At 36.2% G+C, this 16,199-nt stretch overlaps 1 protein-coding gene across 1 annotated transcript; it reads left to right on the forward strand.

Annotated features, from left to right (window-relative positions):
* Positions 1 to 1,871: 1,871 nt before the first annotated feature.
* Positions 1,872 to 4,724, forward strand: LOC18026311 (LL-diaminopimelate aminotransferase, chloroplastic). Its single transcript, XM_006409595.2, has 9 exons — positions 1,872 to 2,021; positions 2,140 to 2,216; positions 2,308 to 2,375; positions 2,491 to 2,607; positions 2,820 to 2,882; positions 3,294 to 3,398; positions 3,504 to 3,554; positions 3,636 to 3,956; positions 4,040 to 4,724. Exons 1-9 carry the CDS (start codon positions 1,939 to 1,941, stop codon positions 4,538 to 4,540), a joined length of 1,386 nt encoding a protein of 461 aa, XP_006409658.1. The 5' UTR covers positions 1,872 to 1,938; the 3' UTR covers positions 4,541 to 4,724.
* The last annotated feature ends 11,475 nt before the right edge of the window (positions 4,725 to 16,199 follow it).

A 16,199-nucleotide genomic window follows, 5' to 3' on the forward strand; every position in this document is an offset into this window, starting at 1 on the left:
GGAGCACATTTTAGACACAAGACGGAAATATAACTTATAACAATACTTAATAGAGTAGTGTTCTATTAATTTCTTTTTATAAGTATTTATATAACTTAAAACTTGTGTGTTGGATCTTATTACATGATTTATTTTAGTATTTGTATGATTTATTATACAATATTTTAGTTTCAATTATTGAAAATAAAAATATGATGTTTATGTTACAAAAATTTCAATAATCAAATTATAATAAGATTTATATGATAATTGTGTCCTCGCGCCGCGGACAGACACCTAATTTTTTATTATTTATCACAAGATGAAATATCTTCGAGTCTGTGTTATAAAGAAAACTCCTTAGCTTTTATTATCATCCTACATTCCTACTCATCTAGCTCAGCTATTCAGCTCCACGTCAGCAATTCTAAACTCATTGAATCCTGCGATACTTCATGTGGCTCTTTGCTAGTGACATAAAATGCTGCAGTTTCAATCTCCCCCTTTTTAACCTAGTTTGCTCCTTCCAAACTCTCTGCAAAATATCAAACGAACATGCACATACACACTAACACAAGCACACAAGAGCCGATAATCCCAAAGATTCGAGATGGAAAATTTGAAATTCATCTGAAATACATCATGACTTGAAAATAAAACACAAAGGAGTTTTTTTAAGAGTGATGACACAAAAGAACCTCAAACACAACATGTTCTAATAAAAAAACAAACAAAAGCTGAAAAAAGAACCAAACGACTGACATTAGCTAGTCCCCCGTGTAAAAATAACTTTGAGCCCTTGATTACATACTTGTCCTATACAGATTAGATTGGCTTTCAAAGCTTCAGCAAATTACACATTTATGACTGATGACTGATGACTGATCTATACCTCCTATCACACCTTTACATTTGACACTTCCTTTTACTCCATCATTAAAGATAACTATACCCTTTGAAATCTCCTTGAACTCAGTTAGATATTATTTCGTTCCTATCATATGCCTTGAACAACCACTTTCAAAGTACCATTTAACCCTTCTTACTCTTCTATGGTACTAGGAGTTGTTGGGCATTTAAATTCATTTTCTATGATAATATGGTCTTGAAATGTCACTGAGACATTTTCATATTCAGAATTCGTTTCCGGGAATATACGACAAAATTGCAGATGAGTTCCTCTTCATTTTCTGATTCATCCTCTAAGCTGATTCATGTTTTATAACACCACTAGTGATTTGGGGCGCACCTTGTACAGGTTCGAGTTGTTATTTTATATATTTTCATTAGTATTTTGTTGTTATTTTCTTGTATAAAGTTTTATAAATATGTTTCTACTATGACATAATTGTTATTGTTGTAATTTGATAATTCTGTTTGCTTTCAAAATACATCTTGAATCCACAAGTAATCTTGACTCGCAACACACAAGTTTGTAGTGAATCGAGACTAACTCAAATGCACAACATAAAGACAACACTTTGGAGAAACAAACTTCACGTTTTTACTTAATAATTCGATGATGAAGGGTGCTTTACAATGGAAGTGAACAAAGATTATATATATAGAGACTCTAGTACAATGGTCATAAGCGAATATAAGTAAACAGATCACAAAAATGAATGAGCAAAAGAGTCGTTGGAACTAATGGGTATTGGTCGCGGTAAGTGTGATGTCTTGGGAAGTCCACATACATTGAGTGACTCTAAAACGCACCAGCATTGAACAGAATAGAGCTGTTGTGATTTAAAACCGGATTGGTCACAATGATGGGTAGGCCGGTTAGACAAAAAACCGGTTTGCTTTCCCTCAGAATCTCGGACCAAACCGAAATAACGAACCCTAATTTTATCACTCTTACATAAAACCTGAGATACGACTCTGTGACTGTCAGTGTGCGCTGCCCTCAAATTGCTGCCTTTTTTCTACATTTGAAATCTTTGTTCGAGGCCGAGAAAAATGTCGTTGACCAATCAGCTCTCTTCTTCGATGATCTCTTCTTCTTCATCCACATTTTTGGCCCCTTCAAATTTACATCCCAGGTACTGTTCTTTTGGATTAGTTCCAGAAATTAGAGGGATATACAATATGTGTTCATCATTTTTTCTCTGAACTAATCTCTTAGTTCTTTGTTTGTCTTTACTCTTTCTAATGTTTCAGACATCGAAATGCATCGTTTCCAATTGCTAAAAGGATCAATTTTTGCAAATGTGACGCTTCTCCAACAGAAAAGATTGGTAAATATTTCTCTTTCAAAATCTCAACTTCCAGTGAAAGTTTTGGTTAGTTTGCTTAATACTCAATGTTGTTTGTGTTCTTTATCTATAGAATATAAGACAAGCGTTTCAAGGAACTCAAATATGTCCAAACTTCAGGCTGGGTACTTGTTTCCAGAGGTTTGTATCAGAATCTGTTTTCTGTTTTCTGTTTTTTTTTTTTTTTGGTTTTAGAAAATGTTTTTTAATGTAACTATTGTGACACTGTTCAATTTCTTTGTGAAAATGCTAGTAGATTGCCAGAAGAAGATCTGCACATTTGGTGAAATACCCAGATGCACAAATTATAAGTCTTGGGATAGGTGACACAACTGAGCCAATTCCAGAAGTTATTACTTCTGCAATAGCCAAGGTATTTTTTTTTGGTCTCAATATGTCTTTCTCTTCCGTTTTTGTTTTAAGAATGTGATGCATTTGTGGAGGAAAACATTTCCCTTTTTTCTGTTTGGGGGCGTAATTGGATTAAGAGTTTGTAGTCACGTAATGTTATTTTCTATTTTTTTCTTTATATGAAGCTTAACACATTTCTAAATTCAAGAGAATCCTTATGGTTAATCTTGGCAGAGAGCTCATGAGTTGTCCACAATAGAGGGTTACAGTGGTTATGGTGCCGAACAAGGTTCAAAGGTTAGTGCAGTCTACGTTACTACATAAACCTCCGTTCTTAAAATTGTGGTGCTTTGCGCAGTTACTTGGAAAAATACCATTTGCGTACTTGTAGTAGCTTTAGATATGAGCTCAGTTGGATACACCAAATGTGTCACTTTTGACCAGCATTTTGCTCTATTTGAGTCATCAAAAAGCTTTGAGTTAGATCTTAATGTTTGGGTCCTTTCAATCGTTATTATCAACTACACTTACACGATTGGTGTTGCATGACCTGGATCGTAATAAGTCCATCATATCGTCGAGCTTCTGCATTTCTGCGTGTTTAGTACACCTGTTCTTGGGAGATGAGAATCCTATTTTCATACTTCTGAATCGTGTAGCGTCATTGGTGAAAATCTTGTAACTAATTGAAACCTTTTCTTTTAACAGCCACTTAGAGCTGCAATTGCTAAAACATTCTACGGTGGGCTTGGCATAGGGGACGATGACATTTTTGTCTCTGATGGTGCTAAATGTGACATATCACGTCTCCAGGTTCGTTTTGGGTATTGCTTTGCCAAAATAAATCTGAACAAATTCAAGATAAGCACAATGTATATCAGAAACTTAGTGCTTGTGTCTTGGTTTCACTTTTTTCAGGTTATGTTTGGTTCCAATGTTACAATTGCAGTCCAGGATCCTTCATACCCGGTAATCTGACAAAACATGAAACTTAACTCCGGCTACAGTCTGCTAATTTCTTACCACTTTTCTTTCCTGTTTAATCCATAGGCTTATGTCGACTCCAGTGTTATTATGGGTCAGACCGGACAGTTTAACACCGGTGTCCAAAAGTATGGGAAGATTGAGTACATGAGATGCACTCCAGAGAATGGCTTCTTTCCTGACTTATCCACTGTTGGTCGAACGGATATAATATTTTTCTGTTCTCCAAACAATCCTACTGGTGCTGCAGCCACGCGAGAGCAGCTAACACAGTTGGTTCAGTTTGCAAAGAAGAACGGATCAATTATAGTCTACGATTCTGCATATGCAATGTATATGTCAGATGACAATCCGCACTCCATCTATGAAATCACCGGAGCTGAGGAGGTAAACCGGACTCTGAAGTTGTGATTCTGTTGTATGTTAGTTATCGCAATGCCACTAAACCAACTCTCTTGTTTGAAATGCAGGTGGCGATTGAGACATCTTCCTTCAGCAAATATGCAGGGTTTACTGGAGTGAGACTTGGTTGGACTGTGATCCCAAAGCAGCTGCTGTATTCAGACGGATTCCCCGTTGCTAAAGACTTCAATCGTATAGTCTGTACTAGCTTCAACGGTGCATCTAATCTCTCCCAAGCTGGTGGACTTGCTTGCCTCTCCCCTGAAGGGCTTGAGGCAATGCGCAAAGTGATTGGATTCTATAAAGAAAACACGAACATAATCATGGACACATTCACTTCTCTTGGTTACAATGTGTATGGAGGAAGGAATGCACCGTATGTTTGGGTAGAGTTCCCGAAGCAGAGTTCGTGGGATGTGTTCTCCGAGATTCTAGAGAAGACACATGTGGTTACAACACCGGGAAGTGGCTTCGGACCTGGAGGTGAAGGGTTTGTTCGGGTTAGTGCCTTTGGGCATCGAGACAACATATTAGAGGCATGCAGAAGATTCAGGCAGCTCTACAAATGAAGAAACAATAATCATCTCCATCTTTAAAAAAAATTTACATGAAGCTGAAGTCGTAGATTGATTACAAAAATGTGACTGTTCTTTATTATTATGTTCCCCTTTCGTCTCGAGCTATATGCAGAAACAAATGTATGCCCAAATAAATAGACTCAGCTGAAAATTGGATAAAATTTGGGATACCTTACATCTAAGGTGTTGATAGCAAAATTCAGTCACGAGAAGTTGGGAGATCCGAGTCAACCTTTCTTCAAAGTTAAACAGACTGGTTTTGTAGCTAAGTATATTCACTTGTTTGAAGACTTGGTATTCTTATAGGCAACTAGAAGGGATCTTCATGAGTGGTTTGAATTTTGTAATGAGAGAAATTTGTGAATATGTGTAGACCAGCAGAGTTAGCTGTGATAATCTCATATGCTTATCAAATCGAGTCGAGCGCACTCTACAATGTAGTAACGAGGTAATTGCTAGCAAAGCACAAAACAGTTGGCAGGAATTATTAATACTAATTCTAAATCATATTCGAACCATCATACTGCTCCTCCATGGAAGATGAAACAGATCACCCCTATCTCAGGATAGACTAAGAAACGACTGCCACTTCCATCCAAATTGACTGAAGTGCAAATTGCAGAAAAGAAGATGTTATTATTCTTCTTTTAAGTGTGAATGAAAAATGGTCAAGAACACATGTATGTGCTAATCAAGCGTTGCAAGTTTTAACAGTGGTTAATGGTTTTGAGATGGAAATTTTGGACCAGAGCTTAGTAGAAGTGGAAGAGGAATATTGTGTAGAAGAACCTGTATTGATGGAACTGTCCTTATCATTTTGGGGTATAAGCTCTCTTACAACTAAAAAAGAAAGGTTCTATCCAAAAAAATCAAGTGGTGGGTATCCACACAACTCCAGTTGTATCCAAAAAATAAATAAATCAAGTGGTGGTTATGTTGGACAGTGAGACCACACATAACTTCATTTCTCCAGAGATTGTCAAGAGAACTCATTTGAAGTTAGTAATTAATCTTCATTTGGAAGTATTGCTGGGGACGGAGTATCAATACAAGGGTCAGAAATTTGTAGAAATGTGATAAGCCATTACAAGTCTATGCTAGAAAGAAGAAAGTTTCTCCCGGGAAAGAAACAGAGTTAGAATAGGAAAAGGAAATTTTCTATTTTATGTTTTTACAATTTTTCTATATAAACAATAGTTGGTTAATTTCTTTAGGCACGTTTAGAATTTGAGTTGAATAGAGACCTAAGTCTTGAGGCGATCACGGATCGTGAGAGAAGGTTATTCAGAGTATTCCGATATCCTTTGAGAGTTCAATTCAGATTGTAATCGTATTGCTATTTTCAATAAGACTATCAGTTTTAATTATAAGAGTTTGGATCTAGATCCTTACCAAAATGTTCAACTGTCTATTCAAGGGTTGACCTTCTCTACAGATTCCACTGTCTTAGACCTTGGCAATACTTAAGTGATCCTTGGTATACAAAGACTCAGAACGTTAGGCAAGTGTGATATTGATTGGGACACATGAATTTTCTTTTGTGTATCAAGGAAAACAGTTGACTCAGACAGGAGAGACGTGCACGGTGCACCTAAGATGTCTTTGAAGTGTATGCAGCCGGAGTTTGTACTTCAAAAACCAGGAGTAACTAAAACTCTTGGAAATATAGAGATGAAACAGAAATCGGACTAAGATATAACTCCACCAATTGATGTTACATAGGAGAAGTTTGCTCATGTTTTCTAAGTTTCAACAGAGTTACCTCCTACCCATGGAAGAGAGCATGCTATTAATCTACATCAAGGCATGGGACCAATAAGTGTCAAGCGGTACAGATATCCTCATGCACGTAAAGAGGCTCTGGAGAAGCTGATTCAGGAAATGCTTGATGTCGGTTCTTCAGGCCAAGTCACAACCCATACTCTAGCCCAATATTGTTAGTTAAGAAGAATACAAATCTTGGCGGTTCTGTGTTGATTTTAGAGCATTGAATCAAGTTATAATATCGGATAAGTACCTCATCCCAATGATTGATTGATGTTTGTAAGTTTTCACTCAACTAATACATAGTTGCAAGTGCACAACAATTACAATTAGCATAATACAATATCAAATTCTCAAAAATTTAGCAACTTCATAAACGAAACATTAGAAGATTAATCAAGCTAAAACAAAACAAAATAAAGCTGTCGATGGTGATTAGCAAATAAAGTAAATAACCAAATAAAAATCAAAGAATAAATTCATCGAGAAAATGTTAGTTTTAGAAAAAATTTATGAAAATATGCAACAATAAGATAGATAATTTGTTAGGGAATTAATTGAAAACCGTCTTTGCACACAGAACACAAATTTATAGTTTCTTAACTCTTGTGGATCCGACCACTATATTTTAAAAATCAATAGACTTATCTTCTGTCGGTTATTGTATAATGAAAAATATGTTTTAAAATGACCAAATTCTGAAAAAATTTACTAAAATCTTTAACTCATTTTTGGATGGTTAAAACACCTATCTCATCAAATACTATTTCTGAAAATAAATGCAGCATTTTCTAGGTGTTTTCTCTTAGCTCAGATAACCAAATGCGTGCCAAATCAATCATGCATTATGAACAGATAAAAACGATGAAAATAATTTAATTTGAATTTTTTTCAATATAAACTATTATTATCTCACATGTTAAATAAATAATTTAGAATTATTAATAGTTTTCATTAATAATAATAATAATATCATTTAATAATAATAATAATAATATCATTTAATAATATAAGCCCAAAATTTGCCTTCAACAAGTCAGTTTTAATAGGCTAAATAATCTTAAACATTAGGCACTTAAGTTCGAGTATGTATTTACAGAAATGGTTTCTCTATCATCCCCTCATCAATTAGCGATGTGGGTTAAAATACACAAATATTTGCAAACAGATAATTTCAAATATAAAATTTTATTAACATCATTTTTTACTGATTTTAAATTTTATATCATTTTTATAAGTTATGTTAACAAAAAATAATAATTACATCGATTATTTAATTGATGTGACCTATACTTTTCAATTTTGTAAAATTGATGTAAACTAATACAGATTTGTATCACAAATCACTTTATATAGAGTTGATGTCAAATTATACAATAAAAGTGTTTAGGTGATTTTTAATCTTCTTTGAAAGCAAGTCTCTTTAAAAACCAACAAGCGCATAAAACCCTAGAAAACACGATCGAAGGATGTTTTCTGATGGCTCTCCAACGCTCAATTCAAACAACAGTAAAAGAAAGAGCACACAGTAGCAAATCGGAGAGAGGAAATAACTTCAAAAATAAAGGAAGAAAGTTGGGCCGAGAGCACCTGAGAAAGGTAAATCTACTTGGGTCTTTGTTTGGTGAAAGGCTTTTTGGAGTGGAAAAAAAAGAAGTGTAAGAGTTTTCGGGGGAGGAGGGGGGGGAAGAGTGCTCCACAGTTGAAGAACCGCCGTGGAGAGGAAAATGAAGAGACGGTAGGAGTAATGACCGGAAAATATAAGTGTTATGTCTTAAGGTTCATGAGTATCTAGAGAGATAGCATGAGCCCTAAGATAGCGAAAAGATTGAACCCCTTTCTCGTTGGAAGGGACAAAGTATTTATAGAATTTTACCTGACCCAGATTAATATACCGGGTCGGTCCTTGGGTCACGGGTCTAGCGGATCGGTATGTGATCCGACTTGATTGGATCTGAATCTTGTGCTTGCTTTATGCCTCTGACGATCTCACCAACTTTCTTGGCGTATTCTGTTTGCTGCGAGACCGTTCCTTGGTGCGTCCCTTTAACTCTCAGCGTACGGGTTAGGTTCAGCGGTTCAGACGCGATATGTTTTTTGCTGAACCTCTAGTTTTCTTCTGCCTTTTGCGAATGGTCATTGTTGATACGATCATGGACCCAAAGGACGACCCAGACAAAGGAATCGAGGTTCCGGAAACACACTTGGCCGTACCGGATGGACCCATGACGCGATCCAGAGCTAAGAAGCTGGCAGGGGCAGTTCAGGCTCTACTTAACGGGACCAAGATCGGAGGAAGCGACCCAGCATCACCCAAGATTGTGACTGTGCTCATAAATGCCGGCTGTAACTCCGGGTTATGGCTTAATACTCTTTTTCCTTACACCCGAGTTTGTCCCAATGGGTTTACCGAGTGGGGTTTTAACGAGGTTAAGTCCATTGCCTATCTCTCGACCTAGGTTTGTTTACGGTCTGGTTCATGGGTCAGCAACTCAAAAGTCATTTTTGGCTTAGCAGTTCAAGAGTCAGTCAAGGCCAGCCGAAGAGTCAGTCTTTAGTTTATTTATTTCAGTCAAAGAGGTCAATAAATTTTCTGTCATTTTCGAGTATGTCTCTTTGACTACTCCGCCTGCTATATAAAGGCTTGTACCCCCTCTCATTTTTGCCATTCACTTGTCATATAAATCTGAGATTTTCTCTTTTGTTTTCTTTGAACTTTTCCGATTTTTTAGGTGGTTAGCCTCTTGAATCATTTTCGGTTTATCAAGTTCAATCCATAGAATTTGATGCAGCCTTCGACTCCAAAGTTTCAGTTTTCGTTAGTAGTAATCGGGGCTTAGAGATTTTTGAGAATTCATTTCTCTCGCCCTAACATCCTTTTACCGGCGTTCTCTTTTTCTTTGTTCCACCCCCTTGTTTCAAGTTGTTCTCCGCGAGTTTGAGTCCAAGGATTTTCGAGATTTATTCTCACGCCTTAGCATCTGCTCCGAGAACCAGTTGGAGTCAAGGATCTATCCATCCGATACCGACCAAGTGTGTGCCGTTCTTTGGGAATTCGTATCAATTGTTACCTGACATGGGTAAGAATGGTGCATTAATGCTGATCTTATGGGTTTGTAAGAGTATGTACAACCAAATCAGACTAAGGCATATTACAATTATCGAATGGAGGAAAATTTGAAAAGTGTTTCCTGCTTAAAAGATTATTTATACCTGGCCTGGATCATTTGATACTGGGATCAGGCTGTCGGGGTTGTCCTACTGACTGACTCCTTCCTCCGAGTACCTGTGCGGGTTACACTTCCTTATATCCCGACTCTTCCAGATCATTGAGCTTGGGCCTATGAAATAGAAAATGTAACCTCTCTTCTTCTTCACCACTCAGTTCTCGACCTCTTTATCTCTGACAATGTTGTCTGCACTGTCAGTTTCGAGGAAACCGGGAACATGTGTCATTTCGTACCAAATCCCCCGAATCCAAAGGATTTGAAGCCCGGTGCTAGATGCTTAGGTCGTATTGGGCTGTCCAATACGAATTTTAATTTAGCCCAAAGAAGTGTACCTGCAAAAAATCATGGACGCTATGTGCCAACACGTGGTTCGTCCACGTAAAAAAAAATTGAATTTATCTCCAACAAAAAGTATCAGTTATTAGAAATGATTTTAAATAACATATTTTATATTATTTATTAGTAAGCAATTAAAAATAACAATATTTAATTTTGTGATACTATTTAAGCGATGTAACAAACTCTTTTTGTGTGGTGTCACATAGAAATATATTTATATGTGTTTTGTTTTCTATGTTTTCACTCTAAAGATTTTTTTCTGTCTTTTATAGAGCTCCAAGGTTTTAAAAGAATGTAAATCTAATATCATAATGATTTAGTATAATCTAATTAGAAAACTTTTTTTACATCTAAAGTGTCCACATCAGCAAGCCCATAAATTTTAATATTAAAACATAAAAAATATATTACAACTCGTGGATTTATGATTACTAGATTTATGTCCTGCACATCAAGCAGAATTTTATTTTTAAACAATTATTTATTACAGCTCGTTGAACATCTAATTCATTATAGTTTATATGTGTCTTTTTCTTCTTATTTTTCATGATTTTTGGTCGTTCTCCATCTTAATATTTTCATAGTTTGTTATCTCCTTCCTTATCTTGAACATCTTTGTCTTCGTATATTCCAAAATTTGTCTTCATAGCTTCATGTTATTCTTCCTTTTGTTCTTTATCATTTTTTTTGTTTTTCATCTTCCTCTTCATAGTTTTCGATTTCTACTTCTTCTTCATTTTTTTCTTCCTGTTTTTCTTTATCTTTTTCTGATTTTCTTTCATCTCTTATTTTTACTTATCTGGTGTATTTATTCTTTTTCTTTTACTTCGTCTTCATCTGCGTATTCTTTTTCCTCTTATTTTTCTTATTATTTTTCAGTCTCTTGAATTTTTATTTATCATCGTCGTCTTCTTTAAAATTTTTTTTTCATGTTTTAAACAATATATATATATATTATAATAAAAAACATAATTTTTTTGATTCAGATAATATTTAAAAAATTTATTATTAATATCTAATTGTCACTTTTCTTTGCATTTTTTTTAAGTTTTACTATATATATATATATATATATATATAATGTTTGCATAAATCTAGTAATCATAAATCTACGAGTTGTAATGGTTAGTATGATAACCATAACACTTAAATCTCCAACAAAGAGTTGGCGATGAGATAGTGAAATGTGCCATCAGCCACTCCGCTTCAACTCACATTCCGTGAGAGCTTGATCTAATCGCGGTTTGGGTATATTCAATTATAATTCACTTGATATCACTGATCAGTTGTGTTTAAGTTTTGCTTCACTCAACTATAATTCACCAACTAGCTGCTTCAATATGCATACAAACAAATATCGGTCATCGAATTAAATTATTTTCTAATTAATATAAAATTACGTGTCAATAAATTAAAATTTCTACTGTGACATCAATCATAGCATCATCACATACCACAGTCAAATCGGATGTGAAGAAGAAAGAATAATCAAAAACACCAAATATGCCTCATTGACAAAGCATTTTTAATCTTAAGCCAGCAAGACCTTGCAAGGATATCACCTTTGTTTCCATTCCTGGCTCAGATAAGCATAATGAATCCAACCAGAATAACCTTGATATATCTATGGTTTTTATGGTTTTTATGGTTTTTATAGTTTTTAACCATGATATAGGCTTTATTTATAGAGTCTTTTCAGTGTTTTTTGAGTCTTTTGGAGTCTTTACAGGCCCTAGATGCGTGTGGAGCATAATTGAAGATTTTTGAACATTTTGGAGTCAAGCAAAGATCAATTTCGTGAAGGATGATTTATTTGCCTTGGTGTCGCTCGACACCACTATTGGTGTCAGTCGACACCGATGTCGTGAAAAAGAAAAACGTGACTTTTTCCAAGTTTTGAAGAAGTTTTGGACTTGGGCCCAAAAGTTTCTAATATTTGCAAGGATGCCCAACTCGTGTTTTAAGCTTTAATTAGGGTTTTCAGCCACCTGTTTTTGGCTCACCTTGATTTCTATTCTTCGATACTTTGTGAGCTTTTTGGGGGAGACAAGTCTGAGACTTTGTTTGTTTGAGAGAAGATTTCAAACCCCTGTTACTTAATCCTATTATTCTTTTCTGCACTCTATTCAATCATGTTTATTGTTTTAATTTCCATGTCTGAGTAGTTTATTTGTTAGGTTTAGGGTTCTCATAAAGGATCTCTTTGAATGTTAGATTAACACTACAAGAAAACAATGGTTTTCCGACGGTCCATTACGACGGATTTGAAATCGTCGTAAATTTGCGACGATTTTACGACGATTTTACGTCTAATTTAAAAACCGTCGTAAAACCGTCGTATAAAAAAATCGTCGTAAACTCGACGTACAATTTACGACGAATTACGACGATTATACATCGATAACGAGAGATTTGCTAGTAAATGTAAAGTCGTCGTATATTCGTCGTAATTTTGCGACGACTTTACGACGACTTTGTTTCGATGTACATATTACGACGATTGTACGTCGAAAAAGGAGTTAGGTGAAAAACATTTAAAACATGTGTACCTAACAATTGTAGATTATCGCAAAATCGTCGTAAACTTGTCGTAATATGATTGGTGAATGTAAAACCGTCGTAAAAAGTCGTCGTAAAAGCGATGTAAAGCCCGAAATTTTCCTATAAATAGATCTTCATTCCTTCATTCAATCACAACACATCATCATTCAAACATAAGAGCATCTTCATCTTGGAGACCCATTGTAGGTCTCTTAAATTTTAGTATAGTGTTGTAAATCCTTATATATTGGGTTGTCCATTGCTGAAAACCCGAATTAAGATATTACTTTGAATCAAAGAAGTAAAAATATTATAAGGTTAATTTACTTCATTCACGTGGCTAGACGTGACACAAGAGACCACCTATATATAGTTATTGTCTAATCAATAAAAAGAGATATTATTTTGAGTTTATTTTCAAGATGTCTATATACGAGCTAAGAAGTTGGATGTATATGCGTAAAGATTCAGATGGGGCGTTGACAGAAGAATTCAAGAACGGGTTAGAAATATTTATGTATCAGGCTACAAATATGGAGAGAACGAAAGATAGTGGGAAGATGTTTTGTCCTTGTTTGAAATGCAAGAATACGAGGTATACACTAACCAAAACCGTGTGGACGCATTTATTAAATAGAGGGTTTATGCCGCAATATTTTGTTTGGTATCTACATGGAGAAGGATATGGCAGTAATACTCATGGGAATGCTGGTAGTAGTAGTAATTACCAAAGTCATGTTGATATTGATGAATCGAATTATGGTCATCAGCCTAATCAGTATCAATATGACCAAAGTGTAGATCATGATAGGATGCACAAAATGGTGACTGATGCATTTCATGAAACGCATACGGGTAATGCTGTTGAGGAACCTAATGTAGATGCCAAACGATTTTATGATTTGTTAGACAATGCTAATCAGCCAATCTACGAAGGATGTAGAGAAGGCTTGTCTAAATTATCGTTGGCAGCTAGGATGATGTCAATTAAAACAGATCATAACCTGGCTGAGGTTTGCATGGATGATTGGGCTGATCTTCTGAAGGAGTATCTACCGGAGGATAACTTGGCAGCGGGAACATACTACGAAATTCAGAAGTTGATTTTTAGTCTTGGTCTACCTTCTGAGATGATAGATGTATGTGTTGACAATTGTATGATTTTTTGGAAAGACGATGATCAGCTGGAGGAATGTCGATTTTGCCATAAACCAAGATACAGGCCTCAAACTGGTGGGCGTAAAAGGATACCGTACCAACGTATGTGGTATCTTCCTATAACTGATAGGTTAAAACGGCTTTATCAATCTGAAAGGACAGCTGCATCAATGAGATGGCATGCGGAACATACACAAGTAGATGGAGAAGTTGTTCATCCATCAGATGCAAAGGCATGGAAACACTTCAATATGGTATACCCAGATTTTGCTAAGTTCAAACGGAATGTCTATCTTGGTCTGTGCACTGATGGTTTTAGTCCATTTGGTGTGTCTGGTAGACAATATTCATTATGGCCAGTAATCCTAACTCCTTATAACCTTCCTCCAGATTTGTGCATGCAAAGGGAATTTCTTTTCCTAAGTATTTTGGTTCCAGGTCCAAATCATCCGAAGCGAGCTCTCGATGTATTTCTTCAGCCACTCATCCATGAGTTGAATCAGTTATGGTATACTGGCGTTCGTACATATGACTGTTCTACGAGGAAGAATTTTACTATGCGGGCTGTGCTTATGTGGACAATAAGCGATTTCCCCGCTTACGGTATGCTATCAGGCTGGACTACACATGGGAGGCTATCTTGTCCTTATTGTCTTCATCGAACTGATGCGTTTCAGCTAAAACATGGTAGAAAAACTTGTTGGTTTGATTGTCACCGAAGGTTTTTACCGGATAACCATCCATATCGGAGGAACAAGAGGTTATTTTTGAAGAACAAAAGTGTACGTGTTCCTCCTCCCGTTAATTTAACAGGAGCTGATATACAGGTGCAAATAGATCATTGGAGGGCAGAAGAAACAGTAACTCGTGGGGGAAACTGGCACACTCCTACAAATATGCCTGAAGGTTATGGAGTTCATCATAATTGGCACAAGAAAAGTATCTTCTGGCAACTACCTTATTGGAAAGATCATCTGCTCAGACACAATCTTGATGTCATGCACATTGAAAAAAACTTTTTTGATAACATCATGCATACAATTATGAACGTAGCGGGAAGAACAAAAGACAATGGTAAATCAAGATTGGATTTGCCTGATTTATGCAACAGAAGTGAGTTGCATCTGAGAAACGGGAAAGCACCAGTTCCTGTATTTCGGTTGAGTGCAGATCAAAAGTCAGCACTGTTCAGATGGGTTTCTTCTGACGTTAAATTTCCTGATGGGTATGTCTCTAATCTTTCCAAATCTGTTGATAAGGGGGTAAAGTTTGCTGGGATGAAAAGCCATGACTGCCATGTCTTTATGCAACGATTATTTCCATTTGCATTTGCTGAACTCTTGCCCAAAAACGTCCATGAAGCTATTGGAGGCATTGGTGCTTTTTTTCGGGATCTTAGTACACGAACATTATCAGTTTATGTAATATCACAACTAGCATTGAATATTCCAATCTTGTTGTACAACTAGCATTGAATATTCCTGTTCATCTCCCATACGAAGCAGAGCTCGGTGGACCCGTTCAGTACAGGTGGATGTATCCGTTCGAGCGTTTCATGAAGCATCTTAAAGGTAAAGCCAAAAACCTAGCTAAAATGGAAGGCTCAATTGTGGCGGGAAGCTTAACGCAAGAGACTTCACACTTCACGTCATACTATTTTGCACCGAAAGTACGAACACGCAAAAGAGCAACTCGTCGATATGATGATGGAGGAGTTGGCCATACATATGCCGTTGAAGGTGTACCTGACATATTCTCGCCGATCGGACGTCTTAGTGGAAAACTAAAAGATGTTTGGTGGTCCAATGAAAAAGATTATCACAGTGCACATACGTATATCCTGTTAAATTGTGAAGAGTTGTCATCGTATGAAAGGTACCTTTTTAATTAATAATATCTTTATATGAGTTGTCAGTATTAATTACTATTTGTTGTTTTTCGCAGCACATTTGTTGATGAGGTTAAAGAATGCATATCTGGGGTTTCTGAAACTGAAATCAATGATCGTAAAGATCAACACTATGCCCAGTGGTTAAAAGGGCAAGTACGTAGAAAATTTTAATTAAAAGACTACTTTAATTTGCTATATATCGAAATCAAGATATCAAAGCAGAATTTTTTTCTTATTAGGTGGACCCGAATGACCCGGATGAATTTCCAACATGGTTCCATGAGTTACTACTAGGTCCGATGGCAAAAATAACTACAGCCTCAATGTATTTCACTCGGGGCTATGTTTTTCACACATACCGTCACGGTGCAAAGCGGGCGACAACAAACTATGGAGTTTGTGTGAGGGGTGAAATCGATTTTTATGGAGTTCTGCAAGAAATAATTGAAGTAGAGTATCCTGGATTGTTAAGGCTGAAAACTGTTCTCTTCAAATGTGATTGGTTTGATCCAACTGTTGGACGAGGGGTACGTCTAAACAAGTTTGGAGTTGTTGACGTGAACAAATCACGACGGTACAACAGGTTTGAGCCATTTATATTAGCTTCTCAAGCAGAACAGGTAACATTTCTGCCATACCCGAGAGTTCGATCCACAGGAATTTCATGGTTAGCTGTAGTTAAAGTGGCTCCGAGGGGCAAGATTGTAGGGGTTGAGGATGTTCCACT

The sequence above is a fragment of the Eutrema salsugineum genome, unplaced genomic scaffold (genome assembly GCF_000478725.1).
Source record: "Eutrema salsugineum unplaced genomic scaffold, Eutsalg1_0 scaffold_11, whole genome shotgun sequence".
Lineage (NCBI taxonomy): Eukaryota > Viridiplantae > Streptophyta > Magnoliopsida > Brassicales > Brassicaceae > Eutrema > Eutrema salsugineum.